The sequence below is a fragment of the Euprymna scolopes genome, chromosome 20 (genome assembly GCF_053919585.1).
Source record: "Euprymna scolopes isolate OS-2025 chromosome 20, ASM5391958v1, whole genome shotgun sequence".
In the NCBI taxonomy this organism is placed as follows: domain Eukaryota; kingdom Metazoa; phylum Mollusca; class Cephalopoda; order Sepiida; family Sepiolidae; genus Euprymna; species Euprymna scolopes.
Window position 1 is genome coordinate 63,974,818 of NC_136501.1, and position 26,609 is coordinate 64,001,426.

General features: G+C 33.4%; 1 protein-coding gene across 1 annotated transcript in view; it reads left to right on the top strand.

The window, feature by feature from the left end:
- The window catches only part of LOC145241445 (uncharacterized), a 571,697-nt gene that overhangs the window by 473,788 nt on the left and 71,300 nt on the right, over positions 1-26,609 (top strand). Inside the window, exons 25-29 of the mRNA XM_080104406.1 lie at positions 534-655; positions 2,953-3,102; positions 4,727-4,838; positions 8,223-8,322; positions 13,778-13,978. Of these exons, the coding sequence (XP_079960532.1) occupies positions 534-655; positions 2,953-3,102; positions 4,727-4,838; positions 8,223-8,322; positions 13,778-13,978 (685 nt within the window). The remainder of the gene's footprint in view (positions 1-533; positions 656-2,952; positions 3,103-4,726; positions 4,839-8,222; positions 8,323-13,777; positions 13,979-26,609) is intronic.

Sequence of the window (26,609 nt, forward strand, 5' to 3'; positions counted from 1 at the left end):
TGTATTTTTATAACTTTTCCTTTTAATTTTTGAAAGTGAAATAGTTGGTTCTCAAAAGAATAAGTAGAGAGAGCATATCCTTCGAACATATACAGTTACCTTGTCGGATTTTCAAAGTCAGCCCTATGCAACATTTAAGCTGACAAATCAAAATCTGCTTCTGACTAGTCAAATTTCATTTAATATTGTTGTACCATGTTATTGGCAATATAATAACGTATTTCACTAAATAATTTTTTGTGAAATTACTTAATTTAACACAGACAACTAGTAAATAAAACAGTTTTAAATAATCACCTAAATAAAAATCAGCAAAGGAGATAGATCATATTTTTAATAGAAGAATATAACAGGAGTTATCTACCTTACAACTAAAATTTTATTTCTTTTTTCTGTATAAGTTTTTAAAAGATACAAACAAATAAAAATTATAAACTATAATGAATTCACCGCATCCCAGGTAACGCCTGGTAGGTAAAGTTAGTTTTTTACAAAACGTTTCATTGTAATTCTATTCTTATTGTCTATTACAGATTGGCCATGGACAAGGGTCAACCAGTATGACCCGCATTCAGCAAACTGTGTCTTCGTATTTCCGTTACTCCCTCATGGATTTACTATCCAAAATGGTAGCCGGAACCCCACATTTTGTACGGTAAATATTTTTTATGATTATTTCTTACTAATATGCGCCCTCCGTCAAAAATTGCAGATATTATGAGGGCTTAATTTGCCCTCCATAAATATATATAGACAGGTATTATTTGTTATTTCAAATAGATTTTATTTCACGAAAATCTACAATTACAGAGAAAAATAGAGAGATTTAGAAAAACCCAGAAGATCCTAGAACTTTCTAGAACCTGCCAGAAAGTTCGAGAGGGTTCTAGAATATTCTAATACTGGATGATGCTCTCTCTAAAAAAAAAAAAAAAAAAAAAAAAAGGTTCCCGTGCTAACTCGGCAGTTATTGGTTTATCAACATGGTAAGTTCAACTTCAGCCCTGAAGGATGATTCAAGGGTTATAAAGTCAGACGAAAGAACAGTCTTTAAAAACTCCTGGTAGCAAAACGTAACTTCTTTTGAAATATGTTTCTGACTAAATATACCATCGATTTAAAATTTTAGATTTATGTGAATAATTAAACTACTTAATGTACTCTGACATCTTTTTCATAATGCGCTAGGTTTTCTGACTTCATCGACAGCTGAAGTAAAAATATTTGTTTTTGTTTTTCGCTTATGTTTAATTTTGTGGGTGTATGTGTTAAGTAAAGATTAGGTGCTTGGGGTTTGTATTACTGTACACATAGATTCGAAAAAGTTGTCAAAAAACAAATATATAACAAATAAATGTTATCAAAGGCAAGATAAGTTACTTTTCTACCAAACTAGATATATTTTTCGTGTTTTTATTCAATGTAACATGTTTATTCAGCTCGAAAACCATACAGTATTTACCGATGTACTGGAAAATTCAAGATGGCGTCTGACTCCCTCTTTAACACGGTAAGTTTGGGAAAAGGTGTTATAAATAAAAAAAACTGGATAAAATAGTGTTAAAAACTCGCTCAATATATGTTACCGTAACATAGCTTGACATATATTCGGCGGGTTTTTAATAGTATTTTTCTAGTTTTTTATTTATAACACCTTTTCTCAAACTTACCGTGTTAAAGATGGAGTGAGGCGCCATCTTGAATTTTCCAATACATCGGTAAACACTGTATGTTTTTCGAGCTGAATAAACATGTTACATTGAATAAAAACACAAAAAATATCCAGTTTGGTAGAAAAGTAACTTATCTTGCCTTTGATAACATTTATTTGTTATATATTTGTTTTTTGACAACTTTTTCGAATCTATGTGTACAGTAATACAAACCCGGTGCTTGTTAAGATAGAGTCGACAAATCGATTTTTTAATATATTGTTTTAAGTAAAAACAATATTACCTGCTTAATTGCCATGTCGAAAATAGTAATGTATTCTAAAACTATAAAAATTCAGCGACTAGAATAATTGCTATCGTGTTTTTAGTAAAAAGAAAACAAAACAAAAAAAAACTCGTTATGAGGCTAAAATGTTGGTCGCCATTAAAACACAAGTTGGGTCCCCTGGGTGTAAACTCTTCACCGTCTACTTTATGACATCTAAGAAAAATGCAATTTTATCCAATTCCCTCCCCCCCCCAAAAAAAAAAAAAAAATTACATATATATTAGTCATCCACAGACTGTTTTGCTATATTATAGCTCTTCAGTGCGACTAAACTAACACTCATCTCAAGCCAGGGATCGGAATTACAACCATCTAGTTGATAGTCAGCAATTTTAATCACTAGACTATGGGTCATATATATATATATATATATATATATATTTGGTGGATTGATTGTTGCTATTTCTTATGACGAGTTAAGGGTAAAATAGATTCACTGATTGATATAATAATTGATTGATTTTGTGCTACGAAATAGATACTGTCAAGAATTGTAAGTGTCAACTGAAATAAAGGAATAAATTGTAAGATGGTCAACATCATGAAATTTGGGATATAGACTCTTGTCATTTATTCATTATATGCTCTGTAATTACATTGAGCTTCTTAAATAAGGATTGGGATATATAAAAAGGAAATATGAGAGAATAAAGAATATCCCTCTTTTATGTAAGTTGATCAGCTGCTGCTGATAAAACGTTCATCATCTCAAATATTTGGTTAACTAAAAGGAAGATGCACGAAACGAAGGGAAACGAAACTAACTATCTCTTTCACATTCGTGAAACTCTTGAAAAGTTAGCTTCCAGAATGCAAAGTTATAATCGGAGCACGACATGTGTTTATGTAATCGTGTGTCAATTTGTGCAAATTTAATTGAGTTAATTGAATGTTTTCGCAGATGCATCAAATTGTGCAAATTTAATTGAGTTAATTGAATATTTTACGCAGATGCATCAAACCAAACAATTCGAAGGTGCCAGGTCAATTTGACGATGCGATTGTCAAAATACAGCTTCAATACACCGGTGTCTTGGAAACAACTCGTATCCGTCAAGAAGGATTTTCCCATCGTATTCCATTTGGAGAGTTCTTGGAAAGGCAAGTATAATAATACAAAACAAAAACTGATTAAACTATAAATGGAATTTAAAAAAAAAACTTAATTATAAAACAATATCAGTCGTAAACCTTAGGTTTTACTACTTTACTAAATGGGGTAAAAATGAAACAAAAAATAATTTTAAAAGTCAGTACCCTACTGTGCATTTATATATGCTCTGTAGTTAAACAATGACCATTCGTTGAGCTTTGACCTTGAAAGTTTTACTATTTTTATAATATATGCCTAAATATAGACTTTACAATTTATATTTCTGATGTCAATACAGAATTTAAAAAAAAAAATCGTGTACTCTAATTAAGTTTACAAAAACAATTTTGTTTTTACAAAACTTATTGTAAAAGTGTTGAATTAATATTTATATAATGCTCTTTGTGATCTTACTATACTTGTTTATTTGTTATATTATTAATATTATTATTAATATCAATATTATTATAATATTAATATTATTATAATACTATTATATAGGTGTATTATTATTACTATTATTATTATTATTATTATTATTATATAGGTATATTATTATTATTCATTGTTGTTATTATTATTATTATATAGAAGTAAGGAGACTTAGTATTTTGCCATCTAATTTACATATGTGGTGTTTGTGGTGTGTAGAGACATGTCGATGACAAGATTTGTGTTTTTTCCAAAGCATTATTTATGACAGATTGCAGAATCTCTGGATTGCAATTTAACTCTCTTATTTTGTTCATGATGTTTTCCTTCAATTTTTGCATATAACATCAACTCTTTCTTTAACTGTAACTTGGTTTATCTCATACATACAAATGACGTCGATAAGCTCTTTGAGTCAAAACAATTGATCCTTGCTTTTGATTAAACAATTTCACAACTTGCCTACGTTGTTCAATGCTGTACTTATTCATAATTAATTTCCAAAATATTATCTGCCAAATATCTGAAATAAAGAAAAAAATAATCATTAATGGTTAAAGGGACAAACACTTTTAACGCTTCAGTGACTTTTTGGACACCTTGTATAAAAAAAAACAAATATTTATGAATTCACATTTAATGTAATAATAGCACATCTGTGAAGACCATTGGTCGCTGCCAATGAGAAATCAATGGTAAGCGGCTGTTGTGATAACGCAAATTCATCTGCAAAGGTTATCAGAAGAGGTGGAGAGTACTGGAAATTTGGGAGACTTGTTGTCACTTAGACTCTAAAGAACACCCCCAAGTTGTTCCCAAAGAGAAATCTTTGATGATGGCCCGTGTGACTACACCTAGTGAGTAAATAATAATAATAATATTAATAATAATAAATGATATCTTATATGCTTTTATATATAGTGATGTGGTTCTCGGTTGATTAACTGTATCTGTGTCGGGTATATACTCGAGAGTCAAAACAATGAAAATAATATGCTGTTACTATAGCCCTATTCATTACTTATCTGTCCTTATTTCTAAATTTAGCTTGATTGGTTACGGTGCCATCTTCTTTGGAACAGGAAACTATTTTATTTATTTATTTATTTATTTATTGTTATTTCCGGTTTCTAAATTTATTTGTCTCCCTTTGCTTCAATAAATAATTCAAATTGATATATTTCTTTTGTCTGCTTACAGATACTACATCCTTATGGAAAACTGGATAAAACCACCAAAGGCAAGGGTAGAGAATTGCTCTGCGCTTCTGCAACATGTTGGCTTTACAGATTATGCCTTCGGAAAGACTAAGGTAAGAATAACAAAACCCAATATGTTTATCTCTCTCTCACGGCATAAAGATGTGACACAAGGTCAAGAAAGTGGGGGAGAAGGGGTTTGAAAAGCCGACGCCCAAGAGGAATAACAATCTTGCCTGCAAAAAGTACCTATGCAGCTCCATCGGCATTCCCTAGTAAGAGAATCCATGGTGATTAGTAGGACTGTGACAAGAAAATATTCTTATCATTGTTTTTACTCTCGAGTATATATCCGATACAGTCACTCGAGAACCACATCACTCTATCTAAAAACATAAGATATTAACTGGTATATACTCGAGAGTCAAAATAATGAAAAGAATATCCTCTTGTCACAGTGATTTGTAATAAACCAACTTTTTCTCAAACATTGAAAATGTAAAGCCGGGAAGGTGAACACACCAAATAAGAATTGCCATTACTCATAAAAGAAACCATTTTTGGTGTGTGGGTTTGGTCTGTATATTACTCAACTTCTCCAAAAGTACTTCATTACTAAGTTCACCTCATTCTCACGATACAAAGATGTGACACAAGGTCGGGAAAGTGGGATTTGAAAAGCCAGCACCCGAGAAAAAGAGCACTCTGGCCTGCAAAACAACCTGCGCAGCCCCATCAGCATTTCCCGGTAACGGCACCTCAGGTAATTAGCAATAAATTAACTCCTTTTCAAACGGTGAGAAGATAAAGCCTGGGAGGATGGACCTCCTAAAACTGAATGGGACACAGTACCATACACCTCAGTGGTGATATTCTTTTTTTTGGACTATTTACAGTCATGATGTTACAGGAAAAAGGTCTGCCCCTTTCCATGTAAATAAGGACATTAGATAATTGAAAATGAGATTAGGATAAGCCGAGACTCGAACCTTGTAAGCAAGGTTAAGAAATAGAATGTTAGAAATCGGAATGTTAAAAAGGTCAATTGTTAAATTCTATTATAAATAGTTAGATATTGTTTATATTATAAAATGAATTGATTGTTTCATTCTTTTATAAAGCTGAATATTAAAAATGTCAGCTAAAAAGAATGAACAATACAAATTAAAAATACATTGTTAAAAAATAGGTTAGATTAAAAAATAGGTTAGTTGAAAATTCTTTGTTGTCAAAAGTGTGTTTGGAAAAACGTGTGCATAGCCACGTGAATTGGTCACGTTTGGAAAACACACTTCTAACGTCATAGCAAATGGGGGATTCTCAATATAGGCGCAAGAGTTAGTCAGATCAGGGTAGTTGAGGCAGAACAGTTGAGTCTGCTAGTCAGCATAGGCTAGGAGAGTCAGTCAGTTGGCAGTCAGTGGTCAGCTGCCCCTTTGGAAGTGAAGGGTAGAAGATTAAACTATGTAGATCCCTAATGTGAATTCATGACGTCATCAGCATTCGACCGGTCAAATGAATAAAGTATCATCTTTGTGTTTTATAAAACTGTAGTCATGTGTCATCATTCAACATCTTATTATGAACATTAAACATCTTATTATGAACATTGCGTAACTCTTCCAAGAATATGTATCTCTCCTCCTCTCTATATGTGTTACAAGAAATATAAGAACTGTGCATCTATCACCCTATCACCCTCAGTATATATATGAAGTCTCAAGCATCACAGAACAGAATTGTATATGTATAAATGTCTTCACTCCTTCTCTCCGCCGTCTCTCGTCAATATGAATCTCCCGTCATATCATTTAAACATGACCCCCCACCCCCACAATACAACAATGAGTCTTTTATTTCCCTATTACTCCCAGCTGCTAATAAACAGAGATGGAGAGTAAAAGTAATAGAGGATTAGCGAATAACAACAGGGGATCACATCAACACATACTGCAAGAGGGTGAAAGTGATAGATGAAAATTTAGTAAAACGTGTATTACTTGATGAGTTATTGACAAAGCCAATTCGATGGCAACTTTCTGTCTAACAAGACAATGACCTTCTGCATCTAGTCTGGTGCACTGCAGCATACAGGCCTTTGCAAGTGATAAGGAGACCTAGTTATCAGGATCCCTTTCACAGCGTTACAAACAAAGTTCGACAGACAGGCAAGCCAATATGGTCAGAGCCAGCACAGCTGCAGAAGTGACTGGAAAGGTGTTGCAGTGCTTCACTATCCGTCTATCAGGACTCCAAACCGAATATTTTGTCGGGGTGTGCTCCCTTAGCCTTTGCCTATTTGACAAAACCAATCAAAACAGAAATATTAATCAAATATATTTCTTACACTGTGCGTCATATATCTTCTTGGGGGATGTATTACTGAACTTGAATGTGCAAATATAGATTTTTATTTTGTATTTTATTTATTTATTTTTTTTTTTTTTACATAGGCATCACCACATTATCAAGGCCCAGAGGCCATTCAAGGATAAGGGTTAAAGAGTGTACAGTAGAAATTGGACAATATAGTAATCATTAGTAATGAAAATTTGGTAAATTTGATAACTTATATGGAACGGCTCATCAAGAACTTATTTACTTTAGACTTGAAGACAACCATATTTAGATTTAGATTTTTATTGTCATGTATTAGATTATTCAAACTACTGTTGGATGTTATTCTTACAATATAATATCTAATCTTTCTCAAGTGCGTCTTGTCCAACTCAGGAATCTATTTCGGAATTTCGAATTGAATCACATGGATTCATGGGGCAACAAAATGATAAACAGTTTCAGGGTGACAGTCTTCTTAAGCTTGAAAGATGAAATAATTAAGACTTACTTAAATCTTCCATCATTTAGTTTGCTGTTTGAAATTGAAATAAATATTTAAATATGATGATGATGGTGTTAGTAGTAGTAGTAGTAGTAGTAGTAGTAGTAGTAGTAGTAGTAGTTGGTTGGTTGGTTGGTTGTTTTACGGCATATCAACCCTTTTCAGATTGTTTAATGTCGAATCCAGTGATTTGAAAGAAATGTTTTTTAGTAGAATGTTTTTTTTAAGTCAGTTTTTATTCAACCCATAGTTGGAACCCTAACAGGTACTACCACTCCGGACCAGAGTGGACCTGAGAGCAATGGCAATTAAAGGGTGGCTCCACACTCCCCAAAGCCCACAAGCTGGGGGCCTCACCATCGGACATTGTTTAAGGTCATATCCAGGACCAGTAGTAGTAGTAGTAGTAGTAGTAGTAGTGTTGGTGTTGGTGACTACGCTAATGGTGGTTCTGATGATAATGGTGATGGGAGTGGTGGTGGTGATTCTGATGATAATGATAATGGCAGTGGTGGTGGTGGTGGTGGTGGTGGTGGTGATGATGATGATGATGATGATGATGATGATGATATAAAGGCACTTTAAAGATGTACAACTAAAATCATTTCGTTATAACTGTTATTTCAAAAAAATTGCAATTTGGTTTTCTCAACAGGTGTTCCTTCGTTACTATCACGTTGATGAACTGGTAAGACAGTGCGAAGCAATTCGAGAGCAGATCGTTATGGAACAAAAAGCGCTCAAGATCCAGAAAAGTAAGTCTTTCTCTGTTAACCGCTTTTGCACATTTAAAAAAAATTTTTACAAATGAATCACCATTTATCAAGACCAAAACACCACTCAAGGATAAAAGTTAATGAAATAGATGGGTTGTTAGTTGAATCATCTTTTTTTTTTTAGTGAGTCACCTATTATCAAGTCTAAAAAGCATTTGAGGATAAGATTTAATGAAATGGATAGATTTTTAGTAGAATGAGAAAGAATATTATGAGAGGATTATGAATAGAATTGTAAATTACACAGATTACAGAATAAACAAGTGAAGCATGCACGGTCCCCCGTGAGTGCACAGTGAACGAGACATAAAAAAAATGACTAAGTTCAGCATTCCTCCTCCCCATTTGGCCCCAAAAGTCCTCGGGGGGGCGTCAGATCGTGGTGAAAATGAACAAACGGTGCAGTTTTAGGTCTAAACGTATGTAAATTTGAGTTCTGCACCATGCAAAAAAAGAAATAACTAAGTCCATCATTTCCCCCCCCCTCCCTATTTAGCCCTAAAAATCCCCAAGGTATTAACATATTTAAATTTGAGTTCAGCAGCATATAAAACTGCAAAATAAACATACACAGAAAATTTTAGACAAATATGGTAAAATAGTTCCAAAAATGGAATGTTTTTATTAGCCCTAAAAGAGCCCTGGGACACACTCAAGAGTTATCGCAACGTATAGACAAACAAAATTATATAGAAATCAGTTAGTTACAACTTTTCAGAAAGTTTTATAAAAATCCAAGGCACTAATTTTTTTTAATAAGCACAAAAGTGTCAATTTTAGCCATTTTAACTCAAAAGGCACCCCCAAGGGAGGAGGAGGGGGGGGGCAACCGGAGTTTTCCCGGAAAATCCATTCTGTTACATTTTACTCATATCATATTTAATGTTTGTGCAAAATTTCCAAAAATTCCAAGGCGTAGTTATTGAGAAAAGTGCGTACAGACGAACGGACAAGGGTGAATTTACAGGTCCACCCTCCTTTTGTCGGGGAACCAAAATAAAAATAAACATTTCTGAATTTTTGAGATGAAGATTGCTTATTGACTGTTCTCATTTGGAATGTCATTTTTCACAACATTTCGGTCGACGTAACCTTCGACCTTCTTTGGGTAGAATCTTGTTTTGAGGGTTATCTATACTGAGAACTGAACCTTACACTCTTCTTGAGGTTGAAGCAACACTCAAAATACAATTGTGATTTACTTAGGACTTCTACCTGGTCATGGATGATGGAACGAGAGCATGCTGCCTTCGTAGATTAAATAAATTTGTTCAACATTTTGTGCAGATTCCCGAGTTCAACAAGATACACCTGAAGAAGGTCGTAGGTTACATCAATTAAAGCGTTGTGAAAATAACACTCCAGACGAAAACAATAATCCAAAGAATCCAAATAATAAGAGATAATCATAGTAGTTGCACCTCTTCGACGTACATACTCCCAATTAGCTCTACAAGCAGCAAAATCCCACCCCTTCACTGTTGAGGTCCCTAGATGCTGGAAAGCCTTCTACTCTAATAGTTTTTCTTCCATTGGACTACTAAATATTGGAATTCCCTGTTTTTTTTTGTTTTTTTTTGTTTTGTTTTGTTTTGTTTTTTTGCTTCCCTGAATGTACTAACTTGCAGACATTTAAATGTAATGCAAACTCCCAACTTGCTGCTCAACTCCCTACAATTACCTATTATATAGGATCCCAAATAATAACCCCTTACATCCAAGTGGCATTATGCCTTGTTTAGAGTAAAAAAAAGTTTAAAAGTAGTAATACTAATAATACTACTACTACTACTACTACTAATAATAATAATAATAATAATAATAATACTAATAATAATACTACTACTAATAATAATAATAATACTAATACTTATAATAATAATAATAATAATACTAATAATAATAATAATACTAATACTTATAATAATAATAATAATAATAATAATACTAATAATAATAATAATAATAATGCCTGAGTGATATTTAAACTCACAGATTCCGTCTTTACAAATGGTGCTTTAAGCGATTGATCCACATGGAAAATACAATATGGTGGCACTATTAATGCAATACGTAAAGACTACTTACAAGAAAAAAGAAGCAAAAAGGACATCACTACTTCATTTTCTTTCAGTTAGGGAAGCAGGTAGCAGGAAGGGAATTCCAAAGTCTAGCTATCAGAGGCAATAAACTATTAGAGTAGAAGGTCTTCCGAGGTGTGATTTTGTTGCTAAACAAGTTTGCCGAGGGAGCACGTCGAGGTGGTTCAAGTTCAATAAGTTCATCAGAGCACATTCCATTAAAATACTGATAAAATAAGCACAGAGATGCAACATTGTGGCGATGGGACAGGGGTTGAAGCTTGATTGACAGTACAAGACCTATTAAATTAGAGACTCATCTTTGGACCTTGTCCAAGAGTGAGAGACTAGCGGTGGATGTGGCAACAATACTTCATGTATGGACGAACCGTGGCTTTGTAGTGATACAAGATACTCTCGAGTGTGAGTAATTTTCTACCACGATAGAGAGAACCTACCTTCTTTGCAGCAGCCTTTGCAATGTCCTTAATGTATTTGTTCCAGTTCATATTGCCTGTGAATGTTAAGCCAACCAGTTTAAAGGAAGAACTCTCAAGCAGGGGGTTCTTAGTCAGAGCCATTTGTTTTTTAATTGTTATCAGAATCACTTGCAAGAAGTTGGTACAATATAATCCAAATAATATGAATTATCAATCCTCATCTAAAAAATTCAGAAACATAATACAGTGAAACGTGTCGTCCACTGAAAATACGGTCAGAAGAACATCGAAAAGCCGTAGTACGTGGAAAGACTGAAAAGTCAAGTATAGCTGACCATATCTGGAAAGAAAAGGGAAACCATCTACTATTATGGGACGAAGTAAAAATTATAGACAGAGAAGAACAGTGGAAAGACGTCTGAAAAAAGCTACACATATGCTGAGGAATAATCAATTATTAAGTAAACCAAGTATCGAATTTAATACGATATGGGAACCAGTAATTATAAGCAATAGATAATATATACAAGTAATAAGTAAAAAAAAAAAAAACATTAATATATATTTAATACGATATGGGAACCAGTAATTATAAACAATAGATAATATATACAAGTAATAAGTAAAAAAAAAAAAAAAAACATTAATATATATTTAATACGATATGGGAACCAGTAATTATAAGCAATAGATAATATATACAAGTAATAAGTAAAAAAAAGCATTAATATATAGTAATAATTAATAATAAATAGTGATATTTACAACTAGAAATAGGCTTAAGGCTCCTGGAATTCGTACTAGAATTGTCTGTAAGGACCCGTGGCGCAGTCGTTAGAGTATTTGGAAAAATCAGTTGTAAAAAGTGATATTCTCCTGAAGGTTCAATCCCCTGTGTGCAACCGAAAAATACAATTGCAAATTACTTAGGACCTCTATGCAATCATGGCTGACAGAACAAGACGACGCTGCACCTGTGAAGTAAATAAAGGGTTTCGCTCGAAATTCTGTACAGACTCACGAGTTTGACAGAAACATTCCCAAGTTCAACAAGATACACCTGAAGAAGGTCGGAGGTTACATCAACCGAAACGTTGTGAAAATCGCATTCAAGATGATAGTCCGATGAATCGAAATAATACGAATAATACATTTTTGTTGTTGATTGTATTTGATTTCAAACATTATGGCTTTTTATTATACTAGCAGGCCACCCGGCGTTGCTCGGTTGTAAAATATGCATAAATATTTTAATTTATGCAGATTTATTATTTACTATCATTATACAGTCAATTCTTTAATGATTATTATCTAATATATAGCAATGATTTCAAACGTTATAAAAATAAAAATTAGACTTGAGTACCACCCGCTAGAATCAAAACCAGGACGTTTAGCATTCTAGCCTTAGTCATTATTTATAACTCCGGGGTCGTTACTGTTTGAGTTATGGACAGAAACACGAAAGCTTAAAAATTAAGCAACTTTGAGCTATGAATGTGTAATTTTGCGCATGTGCAAAAGTAACAGCAAGCATAGTGTTTTATTTGACTTACCCTGCCAAGAGCAACTGTTTTGTTTTAATTTTGACCCCTTAGCAACAATTTTTGCCGGCTAAAATCCAAATTGAAAGTGTGCTACAAGCCAAAATACTTTATATACTAAATTTCAACTATGTAGATTAACTGCAAAGAGGAGTTTGGTTGAGAATGTTTGCACACACACACCACAAGGTCACTTTTAGAGAGAGAGAGAGAGAGAAAGAGGGCGGGGTATAAAAATATCTCCATGTGCTAGAATGTTTTCATCTTAAATTCTACACAATTATGCAGAATGTAGAAACTATGCATAAATAGAATTTAGCATAATACTGAAATAGAACCAATCGTCTAATAAAAAACATAAAAATGAATAAGTAATTAATTAACGCTCGTTTTTTGAAGGAATATACAAATTAGTAAACATTTATGTAGTCGGTCGCATATCCATAACTGAGTATATAAAAAAAAGTCCGTTTGAATAATTTCTAAATAAAAAAAAAAAACAGGCTTTTAATATCAATGTCAGAGCAAGAAAAAAACTCAGCTTTATAAGTATACAAATAATTCTCCATCGGTGAACATTTATTGCAGTGCCAGATCTGCACTGGAAGGTACATGGGTGAAACATTCTATCTTACACAGAGCACAATCGGAAATCCACTTAAAAATTCTCGAGGCGGTATAATTTGCATCAACCGTCTCTTTGTAAACAGGAAGAATCTATTCATAATTTGGAACTTATGGCTGTTCGATGAAATTGTTTCCTTTTCTCCTTTCTCTCATACTAATTTATTTTCCTACCCTTGCTTTTGACCACGTTTTTAAACGATGTTACCTCTTCCTCCCCCATTATCGACGTTTATTTTGAAAAGTGTTGGATGAAAGACGTCTCAATAGAGGGATTTTTTTTTTTACCCTGCCCCTTATTTATCCCTCTTTTGTTTAATTTATGTTTTTTAAACATTGAATTAGAGCTAAGGAGAAAGCAAAAGATATTTTAGAACTGTATTTTGGTTTCTTTTCATTGTCCAAATTTATCTTCTTTAATAACATCGGGACAAGATCAAAGTGTGGTATCTGTTCTTCAGATGCTGCACTTCCATTTCTTGCTCTCTGTCAGTGGAGGAGAAATCCTTCACGACTGAGACAATTTTTATTTTTTGTTCCTTTTCCCCACGTTAAAAAAACGACCCTGGTGTCTAACTCTGTCCCGTGGGGAGGCATTGTAAATAGGAACTTTTGGTTAAACTATAAAATAAAAAAAATAAAAAAATAAAAAATGCAAAACACCCCCAACAATTGATAATGATGGCTCTACGCCCAGCATCATTTAAATGTTTCATATAGATAATTGCTGAATCTATCTTTGCAGCATATCGTGGCCACAGGGATAGAAAGATCTATAAAGAGAAGAAGAAAGAGAAGCAACGGCAGGAGGATGCAGCTATACAGGTACAGAAACAATTCCGAGGATACAAAGAAAGAAAGAAGATAAAGAAGAGGAAAGAGAAAAGAAAAAGGAGAGGTTCCAAGCTAACAGACCGAGAACATGCTGCCATTACCATCCAACGATGTAAGTAGCAAATCACTTCGTTTTTCTTTTGGCCTTTTCCACGAAAGAATTAACAAAAATGCATTGCTTTATTTTATGCGTTTCGGCCGTCGTACAACTCTTCGGCCTTCTTCAGGTGCCTTTTGTCTCAATTTCTGTAACCATCTAGAAATCTTGAACTAAACCTTTGTTTGTTTTTTTTTTTGTTTTTTGTTTTTTTGTTTTTTTTTTCTCCACCAAGGATAGATTTGTTTCATTTCTCTTCCATACTTTTTGAATATCTTTTAAATATTTAGCATTAGTTAATTTTTGTTTTTTGATCTATATTGGACACACGAGGCATTGGTTAAGAGATATTCCAAAAGAGTGGTCGTGCATTCAATCTCTGTAAAGGGGCATAAAGAAAGTAAAGTGGTCGATCGGAGTCAAGGGCAACCCAATGGTTTTGTTTTATTTGGTTACTACACCAAGATGTAGGGGAGGGTATCATATCTTTACAGAATTTCTCCACTTGTCCTTGACTCTCACCTTATAAAAACTGAGTGTTTGCTAGGAAGGTATCAAATACCATTTTTGTTTTTGGTAAGACTCGTCCATGGATTGAACTCTGGTCTCCTAGCCTATTAACAAACACTCTTCTCATTATGTCAGATGGGTTAAATAAGGCCAAAAAAAGTAGAAAGTTGATCTTGTGTTTATTTTCGGCAACTTTGTAACTGTTGCTTTCCTTATTTTGTTATTTAGTCTTCATATTCTATGAGCAATGTTTTTGTCAAAGGGGAAAGAATTACTGTTTTCTGGGTCAGAATCTATCCATTTAACACTTATCATTGACTAGTTTTTGACCTCCAAATAGTATTTGTTTTCTGTTTTTAGCTCGTTACATCAAGTGGCTGCATGCCTTGTCTGGAGCGATTTCCATAGAAAAAAAAAAAGGCACATAGGTCTAAAATAATCTCCTGTGAAAAAATTTCGATCGTTATACACTTCGGTCTTCTTCGGGTGCTTTTTGCTCATATCTGCTAACCTGGAAATATAGAACTAAACTCTTTATTGAAAATGGAGTGAGGAAATGGATAATGGCGCGGACTAACGACCAAGAATAAACACCGGAATACCAAAGCCAACCACAGAAATCAAGCCAGTCACAAAAAAAAATGTTGCATCGTGCTGGATTCGTGTGAATTTACTTTTATCTAATGGCGGTAGATTTTTCTCATACAATCTTCCATACATTTTAGATATCTATCATTAGTTAATTCATTTTCTTCTTTTTACGCTACTGTTAGACATATGATAAAGTGGATATAGGCAATGGTTAAGAGATATTCCAAGATAAATTCTGCTAAAAGTTTGTAAATTTAAACTCTAGTGGAGGCTCTTAAAAAAGACTGAATTAACAGATATTAGATGGGGAACGTAGAATCCATTCCCAGTAAATTAAATAAAAAGTTCACTTCAAATCCCTTTAGGGATATATACACTATCACAAAAGGAAAACAGTCAAAACTTGTAAGTAATTTTAACAGCAATTTCTAATCTTCAAACTATTATCAAATATTAATTAAAATTGTTTTGTAATTTATGCTAATTCACCCATTGTATTCACTATATTGTCCAGGCACCACCCTTTGTGGTCCAATTCAACTCCAACCCTTTGTGGCAGCTTTAACATACACAGTTACCTCCCTTTAAGCCATCAGCTTCTCATGTTATCATATGATGACTCATACCATGTTGGCTTAAAAAGTCGGCTCGTTTAAATGTAGTGACTGTACAATATATGTTACTAACAAGATCATAGGGATTCGAATTTTAAAAAAGATAAGTGACTAAAGGTCCTGTACTGTTTTAAGATAACCATAAACCTGGTGATTTTAAAAAGAAGAAAAAAGGTTGAATTAAAAGCAGTGACTGTACAATATATGTTAGTGACAAGATCTTCAGAACTCATAGAAAAAACGCAATCATATGGATTCAAATTTTAAAAAAGGACACATACATTAAACATAAATAAACATAAAGCTGATGATTTTCTTAAGGAAAAACGAACAAAACAGGTCATAAATCAACAAACATTTATCATTATCATATATGGTTTAATATCTTTACATGCTGGCATGTGTTGGGCGGCTTTTAGAAAATTGACTTCCAAACCAAAAAAAATGTCTGGTCAAGTTTCTTTCATAGTTATTTCCTTAATTAAGGCAATATTTTTACAGGCCTTTTCTGACACCAACCCAGTGAAGTGATGGCGACTAGCGTTTTTATCAAGACACCATATCTAAAGTGATTGTCCAGTAAGGTTAAAGAGCACCTGACCTTGAATTTATATCAACATTTTTAAACTCCAAGAAAATATAGTAAAAAGAAAACATTTCCTAGTTTTTTGTTTGTTTTTATGTTTTATTTTTATTATTTATTTGTTATGAAGTGATTGTTCAAGTCTTAAAGTTTTTACATCCGGTTTTGACCTTTTCCAAAACCATCGACTAGCCAACTCTGGTTGTAATTTGTACGTTTGTAGTGTAAAGAATTCTTGATTAATCATATTTCGTAGATATGTTTTATGGTTTCTACATAAATAACTGGTTATATATGTAGCCCATATTTCTCAATCAGTTTATAATACTTCCTTTCCTTGATTGATAAATATTAATGTTTATTGAAAATTTTCGTTCTAGATAAATGTCAGAATGTTGTTGGTCTACATTTTTTTTTTTTCAGTTGTTAATTTTTAATATCATTTGGATTAGTTGGACTACTGTTCTCATCTCGAGTGTTATTCGCGCAACGTTTTGGCCGATGTTGGTTTTTAGAGCTAAAATTCCACTTTAGAGAAGTAAAATACTTTATTTTTGATGAGTTGAAAAAAAAAGGAAGAGAAAGGATGAATTCGAATTATTTTGTTAAAAGCTTTCATGCTTCAAGTTCTTTATGTCTTCAAATATTTATTCATGGTGTTTGGTTTAGTTGTTTTGTATAGAAAAATTGTTTTTGTTTTTGGATTTGTAAAACATGATTGAGTTTTGCAAAAAGAAAGGAAAAAACCCCTCAATGCTTTGTGCATCTTTGGTCAGGACGCCAGTATCTTCCGACACACTTATCTGGTAGCACTAGTTTTGCATGTGTATTTTAATGTTTATATATATAAGCCTGAAATTATTCACACTCCTCAGAAAAAAAAAGTTTATTTACTTCATCATCATCAAGATGAGCTCCTTACTCAGACTGATGTGACTTTTCCTCTCCAGAATTTCCCGTCTTCCATCGGATGCCTCAGATCTTCAGGTTCACATGTGGTGTTGTGTGCTATTTGCTGGCTGTACGTGCATCTAGGTCATCCTTTGCTTGCGCACACATGTCGTGGAGTACATAGCAATACATCACTCACCAATTCATGCTTACTCCTCAGACAATGACCGGCAAATCGTAGGCGTCTTTCCCTGATGGTATTAGATATGGCAGGTAGGTTGCCATAAAGTTGCTACTTCGTGGGATGATTTTGCCAAGATATATTTAATACTGTTTGTAGCATACGGGTGTATGTGCTGTCTAGTTTTCTTTCGAATCTTTTGGTGAGTGTCTAGGCTGTAGCACCATAAACAAGGACAGACTCTTCCACTGCCCTGAAGAACTGCCTTTTCAGTTTGTTAGTTAGTCTTGAAGTCCATACTGAACGCAGTCCATCCAATGCAGCCCATGCTTTTAAGATGCAAATTTCAATATCTCTGTCTCTCTCTCTGTGGAAACTATTTTGCTGCCCGGATACGTAAACTCGGTGACTTCTTTCAGTGTTGTTCCAACCAGCGCCCTGATCTCTCCTTAGTTTATGACTTTCAATGTGAAAGTAGAGATCATTTACTTCACTTAACTCTTACAACGCTTTGTTCGTGGGCGGGCTTCATATAGATGTTTAACTATATGGTTTTGAATAAAGGGACCTCTTGAAAGAATCAGGAAAGTACAATCAATAGCCGTTTTATGTCAATTTGTGAATTCAGTGGTGTTCATAACTATTCATAATTTCTTTTTTAGGTGAATTGTTTGAATTTTCTTCATTTTCTGTGACTATAACCATTATTCTAAGTATTGATGCACCATCATATGTTTGCTATAATACAGGTATCCTATTATTTTTCAAGAAAATTCATCATTTTATCCAATTTTGGGAAAAAATGTCTAACAAGAGGGTCTGTTTAAAATTTTATAATGGGGAAGGTAAAAGAACTTTGATGATCTCAGAAACAGGGTTGTTAATTCCCATAGGGAAAAATTGGAGTATAAATCCATTTCTAAGAATTATGATGTGGCTGTTTCAACAATACAAAACATCAAAAGATACAAATCTTTTTACTCAATAAAAAACATGATTGAATGCGGAATAAAATGAAAGGTGTCTCAGCAGCGCTAGAAATATCTCACGAAATGTGAATCAAAGTCTAAGAATCACCTCCAAGAAAGTTTAGGAAAATTCGAATGTATCTGGTACTGAAATAGCTAGACAAACATTGCAAAGGACTTGCATGAAAATGAACTCAAAGGACGACGACCTAGGAAGATTCCTTTTCTCACTAAAAACACATCTTTAAATAGGTTTTAACTTTTACTAGGACCCATCTGGACTCTTCCCCCCATCGCTTTTCGCCAAGATTTTGTGGACATTAAACAAAAATTGAATTATTTGGGCATATGGATGATTCTTGAGTTTGGAGGAAGGATGGTGAAGTCTATAATCCAAAGAACACGATCCCCGTTGTAAAACATGAGGGGTTGGGAGTGATAGCATTATGCTTTAGGGTTCTTTCTCTCCTAGTGACCCAGCCAGCTTAATCAAGGTTGATGGTATCATGAAGAAAAGGCAGTCTCTAAAAATCATCAAGGATGCATCAGGAAGGATGTAGGAAAGCTTGATCTGGATTCAGAATGGATGCTCCAACAGGACAATGATTCAAAACATATTGCCAATATGGTGAAGAAATGGTTAAATGACAATCAGATAAATATTCTGGAATGGTCAAGTCAAAGTCCTGAACCAAGTTCAAAAGAAAAATTATGACAGAAGCTTAAAAAGAGAAATTTTTAAAAGATTTAAAAGAATTAGAGAAATATGTTAACGAAGAATGGTCAAACATAAGTGTTGAACTGTGTAGGAACCTTATTGACAAATATCCCAATCGTTAGCAGGAGGTAATTAAGGTTAAGGGTCATGTTACAAATATGCACATTATTTATAATTTTTGCTCCAAAAATTCAAATGTCTAGTTTCTTAATTTAGTTTCTCATTAACTTGAGGTACACAGTTTATTTGGTGAAAAATTTTATAATAATTTTATTGTTCTCTTGTTGTATTTTTGTCATTTATTTATTCACGTCTGCTTTTTGTTTGTCTAGTTCTACGGTGTTATGTTAAAAGTTTGGAAGAAGAAGCGTGGATACGAAAATTTGCTGGGAAAAGGGAAACCCGCTTTTCTCTCTCGCTTTCTTTTTTTTTTTTTTTTTTGATCGTTACTTTAATCGGTTCTTGTTCAGAATTCAACCTAGTTGTTAAAGGAAAATGCAGAAAAATCTTTAAGATGTACGTACTAGTCCCGGAACTGAAATGTTATATTTGCCAAATCAGGTAAATTGATCAAGTAGTTTTTTTTTAAATAAGAAAATCAAATTTCATGAGTAAGCGAGTCAGTCCACCATCTTTGAAATTCATTTCTGGTTATCTTCTCTTAACAACCTCTCCCGAAGTAGAGATCAAAATCAATGATGTAATGGCTACAATTAATAGTAAATGTTAAAAATAGTTCAAAAATAAATAAAAATTTTCTATAAAAAAAACAAAAAACACTTGATCAATTTACGTGATTTTTGGAATATACATCATACATATTTTTCTGTATTTTTTTATTATTATTTCAAAGATTTTTTTTTTAGTTAGTTTGAACTCTGGACTTGCACCCTTAAATCTGGTACCCCAAAGTTTAGAAACTGTTGTGAAATATCATTGTAGCGTACCGTGGCCACACTTGTAGACAGGTATATAACCAGGTGAAAACAGAACGGAAGGCAGCTATCAAGGTACAGAAAACCTACCGGGGTTACAGGCAGAGAAAGACGGAAAAGAAGGAGAGGAGGAGGAGAGAAAAGAGGAAGAGGAGAGGATCCCACTTAACGGAAGAAGAGCATGCCGCCATTACTATCCAGCGATGTAAATAACAAGTCACTGCACTGATTTGCGCGAGTTAACTTACATTCACATAACATACAGCTTTTACACTGTGGTTGCTGCCATTTTCACAACTTTTCAGGTCGTTATACACTTCGACCTTCTTCGGGCGCCATTTGTTTCGTATTCGGTAACCTTCTGCGGTAATCATTACTATTATCGACATAAATTATTTTACAGGAAATACTGTTAGAAAATTAATCAAAAACAATTTACTTTGCTTTACCTACTGTTTTGGGGTCTAAATTTGCATTAAAATAAATATATATTAGCCTTTTAAGTTCTGTGAATATCGGATCCAAGCAAAGCAACCATCTTTTTTTGCATCATTAACTGATTAAGCAAAGCCGGCTGCATTTCTCAGATCCGATATTAACGACAACTTTAAAAAGTTTACAACTTAAATGTTTATTTATTTTAACGCAGATATGTCACAAACAAGTCGGTCAAGTAATATAAATTGTGTCTGATTTGTAGCAGTCGTAAGTACAGACTGGTTTTCTCTTGTGGAGAACTGTCCCTGCTAGAGGATTTGGTTACACACATACCAATCAGCTTGCAGAGCGCATCGATTCCATCTCACCTTTAATTAACTACGTCAGCTTTTAGTGAGGAATTCTGATTGGTTAGCAGAGAGAACCCTGGGAGCAATAAAGAAAAATGTCTCTTCTCTTTTCTTTTTGCCTTTTGCCCTGTTCATTGGACATTTAAACATTGATGGTCTTTGCCTGGAAATTACTGTTCAGTAGCGAGCTGGAGCCTAAAGAACTTTCTATGTTTCTTTTTCTTTACTCGGACAATGCCCAACTTACTTCCAGCTATTGATCCATCCATCCATCCATCCATCCATCCATAACCTGGAGCCCCTGGAGGGGCACAGGCCATCCACAACTTTGTAGATGCTTTTGTAGCGAAGAGTTCTTTTTTCAGGATGAGGGTGCTGGTCTTACACCCAACATTCCCAAATGGTCACCCATCTGGTACTGGCCAAGCTCAACGTTGCTTAACTTCGGTAATCTGGCGAGAACCAGTGTGTCGACATGATTGTGCCATACTACTTCCAGCTATACTGAAGTTATAAGTAAGAAAATAGACAATTTCGTTGCTGTTCCTATTTATTTACCTCCCCACGAGGGCAGAGTTGGACACAAGATTGGTTTCTAATGTGAGGAAAATCTAGCTCTCAAAAAACGGAGCAGTCTGGATAGGAACAAAAATAAAGATTGTCTCAGTCAAGAAAGAATTTCTCCTCCAATGACCAAGGACAGAAAAGGTTAAGCGTAGTATCAGAACAGATGATACACTTTGTTCCTAGCCAAATGGCCATTATAATTTTACATTCTCGTTGCTATTATCTAAAAAGGTTGTGTTCATTTTGTGTGGCGGTTTTAGTTACATCTCATTAAATTTTAGTTATATCTCATTAAAGAACACCTTATTAAATTTCCCAACGGTATTTTCTTTAAAACAATTTATGTCGGTAATATCAATGGTTACTACTTCTGGGAATCTTGAATTGAATCCCCTTTTTTAATTCGCTGGAGGTATATTTTCCTTATGGCGCCTTTCATGTCTTTCAGACATTTAGCATTAATGAATTTTTTTGTTCTTTCTCACCTACTGCATCTAGAGCCAAGTGGATATAAGCGTTGGTTAAGAAAATATAAAACTTAACCCTTCATTTAATCTACTGGCCGTACTGAAATGGGTAACGATGCAGATAGGTATTCCTAGTTCAAATCCAATCGGTTTTATAGCACAGTTTTCATTTGTGGATGTTGGCAACCTTCATATGGTTCTTTCTGTTAGTGCCTGAAAGAGCCAGTTAAATTAATGCCAACAATAAAAATTAAGTTGGCCAAAAAATATTGATTCTTAAATTTTTTTTTAACTTATATCTACTTTTCATGCTGCCTACCATACTTTTTTGATAGCTAGCATAAGGCAATTCATTTTTTTTTTTCTAAGGTACACAGTTACCTCCCTTTAAGCCAACAGCTTCCTATGTTGTCATATGACAACTCATACCATATTGGCTTAAAAGGTTCAATTATACAGTCACTACTTTTGTAGTGACTGTATAATATATGTTAGTAAGAAGATCTTCGGAACTCAAAAAAAAGAATGCAATCATATGGATTCAAATTTTAGAAAAAGACACACTTATTAAAATAAACATAAAAGCTGATGATTTTCTTAATGAAAAACGAACAAAACAGGTCATGAATCAACAAACATTTATCATTATCATATATGGTTTAATATCTTTATATGCTGGCATGCGTTGGACGGCTTTTAGAAAATTGACTTCCAAACTTATGTCTGGTCAAGTTTCATTCAAAATTATTTCCTTAATGTAGCCAATATTTTTATAGGCCAAACGCCCTTCTTGACACCAACCTAGTGAAGTGATGGCGACTAGCGTTTTTATCAAGACACCACATCTAAAGTGATTGTTCAATAAGATTAAAGAGCACCTGGCCTTGAATTTGTATCAACATTTTTAAAGTCCAAGAAAATATAGTAAAAGGAAAACATTTCCTGTTTTTTTTGTTTTTTTTTTTTTGTGTGTTTGTTTTTATGTTTTATTTTTATTATTTATTTGATAAAAAGTGATTGTTCATGTTATTAAGCGATACGCAGACTTTTTACTATTGGGGAACCCCTTACCACTCAAGGATAAGAGTTTGTGAGAATGAAATGATTGCCAGCCGATAAATGAGGAGCATTATGAGAGTACTAACATTGTGAATGAATTGATTATTATTACTTATGGGCTGGAATGAACTGATTATTACTTATGAGCCGGATTTTGACAAGAATTTGTTTTCATTCGATTTGAAGACAATCAAATTGTAATAAACAGAGAAGTAGTTCTGTCATCATGTGTTCCACGGTTGAGAAGTTCTTGCAAAGAATCTGTCCATGAAAATAATGCCTAGCGTTAGGCACATGGAGGGAGAAATGAAAGTCTTATTTATTGATTTATTTATTTTTTGTAGCAACAATACGAGTTTTCATACAAGGAGAAACAAGAGATTGGAGCTCAGTCGAGCATCTTCCATGGAAATAATGGTCGAATAGAGAAACACTAGCAAAGTCTCGTCTGTGAGAAAGAGGGATTAAGGATGAGTAGAGTTCATCCCCAACACACACACACAGACATATACACTCACAATACATACATACATACATACATACACACACACACACACACACTTGATTTCAAAATCTATTTTGTACTCTGTCAAGTCTCAGTGTAACTTCCCCACAGATATAGCAGTTACTCTATGAAAGTGAGCATATGTAGGCTCAAACTAACTGATGTTCCTATGCTGTGATAACACTACTGCTGACTGCATGTTCTGGATTTATTACTGCCATGGTTGTCTGCTAAGTTTCTATTTTTTTTTTTTTTTTTGTCATGGCTAACTGCCGTAGTGGTTATTGCTTTATTTCTGAGCCCATTGTTTTTACATTTTACATCATTTTTTTTTTCAGGATCAACTTTTGAAATGTCATGTGTGTTTGCTGTGTAATATGTGCACACGAGAATTTGGCAGTATTTTCCTAAAAGTGTTAACTCATGATACAAAACTTTCGCTTTTGTCTATGGTTTTTGTTTATTGTTTGTTTGCAGGCAGGGTTGCAGAGTTGGAAACTATAAGGTTTAACTCCAACTCCAATCCTTAAGATTCCAGAAGTTCCAACTCTGACTCTCAGAATTCCAAATTATCCGACACTTCCAATATTCAGACTGTCTGCTGATTCTTAGGGGATTTTAAAAAAAAATCCAACTTCAACTCTTAAAATTGTTACAAGTCCAATTTTGATTCTTTCCAAAACCTCTGACTCCGCAACTCTGGTTGTAATTTGTATGCTTGTATTGTGAAAATTCCTTGAAATAATTATATTTTGTAGATATATTTTATTTCTACACGTATAGCTGGTCGGAAAATATGGGCCTTAAGTCTATAATGCTTCATGCCTTAATTAATGAATATTATCAATATGTTTATTGAAAATTCTTCACGTGTTTCGTTCTAGATAACTGTCAGAATATTGTTGGTCTACAATTTTTTTTTTTTCAGTTGTTAATTATTAATATTATTTGGATTATTAATATTATTGTTATTATTAATATTATTGTTAATTATTAATATTATTTGGATTAGTTGGATTAGCTGTTCTCATCTCAAGAGTGTTATTTTCGCAACGTTTTGATCGAAGTTGGTTTTTAGTACTAAAATTTCACTTTAGAAAAGTAAAATGCTTTATTTTTGGTGAGTTGAAAAAACAATGAATAGAAAGGATGAATTCGAATCATTTTGTTAAACGCTTTTATACTTCAAGTTCTTTATATTTTCAAATATTTATTTGTAGAGTTTGGTTTGGTTGTTTTGTTTTACTGCATATCTATCTTTTTTGGTTATTTAATGCCAAATCGGGTTGTGTTGGTAAAAGAATTTATTCTTCAAGTTCTTTATATTTGCAAATATTTATTCATGGTGTTTAGTTTGGTATGGTTGTTTTGTAGAAAAATATGCTTTTTTTACCTTTGAAGAACATGATTGAGTTTTGCAAAAGGAAAGGAAAACACTCTCAATGTTTGGTGCCTTTTTTAGTTAGGAAGCCAGTATCTTCAGACAGACTAATCTGATAGCACCAGTGTTGCATTTTAACGTTCATATATATTCACTAGTGTATATCCTCCACAGGTTTCGTTCCAGATAAATGTCAGAAAGTTGTTGGTCTATATTTTTTTCCATTTGTTAATCTTTTGGATTATTTGAATTATTCGAACTACTGTTCTCATATTCGGTATGATTCTCACAACGTTTCGGCCGATGTTGGTTTTTAATACTAAAATTCCACTTTAGAAAATTAGAATGCTTTATTTTTGGTGGATTGAAAAATAAATGAGTAGGAAGGACGAATTCGAATCATTTTGTTAAAAGTATTTATAAGTTCTTTATATCGTCACATATTTATTCACGGTGTTGGATTTTGTTATTTTGTAGAGAAAAATTGTTGGTTTTGTTTTTGGATTTGTGGAAAATGATTGAGTTTGCAAAAAGAAAGGAAAACCCCCTTAGTAGTTGGCGCATTTTTGCTCAGAAAGCCAGTATCTTCAGACACAACTATTTGGTAGCACCAGTTTTGTACGTGTATTTTAATGCTTATATATTGGTTATGAAATTATTAACACTCCTCGCGGGGGGGAAAAAAGTTCATTTACTTCACTAAACTCTCATCTCGAGTGCTATTCTCACAACGTATCGGCCGATGTTAGTTTTTAGTACTAAAATGCCACTTTAGAAATGTAAAATGGTTTATTTTTTGGTGAGTTAAAAAAAAAATGTAGGAAGGACGAATTCAAATCATATTTTTAAAAGTATTTATGCTTCAATCTTTTTTATATCTTCGTGGTACTTGATTTTGTTGTTTTGTTTTATGGCATACCAACTCTTTTCAGGGTATTTAATGCTAAATCGGGTTATGTTGGTAAAAGTATTTGTGCTTCAAGTTCTTTATATCTGCAAATATTTATTCATGGTGTTTGATTTGATTTGTGGTTTTTGCTTTGGAATTTGCAGAACATGATTGAGTTTTGCAAAGAGAAAGGAAAACACCCTCAATGGTTGGTGCATTTTTGGTCAGAAGCCAGTATCTTCAGATAGACTGATCTGGCAGCACCATTTTTGTATTTTAACGTGTATATACATTCTCTAGTGTACACCCTCCGTCAAAAAGTGATATAAAACAAAAATAATGCTTCGCCAGTGTTCGTACTAATATTGACATAAATTAACGTCTCAATCAGTGAAAAAGAAGACACATGAAAAAGAAAGCTTCTGATGTCTTTATTTTGTATATTTAAAATTCAAATGTTTGCTGTTTGTCCAGAATCCCACCCTCATATTAAATAACAAGAATAAAGACAAACTATATGATGTTCGTACCCGTGATGAAATGAAAATACCATATTCCAAAAATCATGTAAAGTGATCCAGTAGTTTTATTTTTAAATAAAAAAATCAGATTTTGTGGCTAAACAAACAGCGACGATGTCGCAACGCCAACTTGAAAACAGTCTGAAGGGAAATAACTCCAAATAATTCAAAGATAAGATTGTAGAAAGTCATTTTTAACATGGGGAGGGGGCTTAGGAAAACTGAAAATCGCTTGAAATCATCTTTTTTTTTTTAATATAAAAATAAAACTACTTGGTCAATTTACGCGATTTTTTATTTTTATTTTTGTATGATATTTTCTTTGTGTTACGTGTACATTAGATCTTAGTTTTCTTTCGTTTTCGGTTTTAGAAGTGTTCGATTTGGGGCAAGGAGAAACAATCACGAAATTTACGGAACTTTTTGGGAAAGTTTTCGGAAAGTCCAAACACATACATTTATATTAAATTTCCGAACT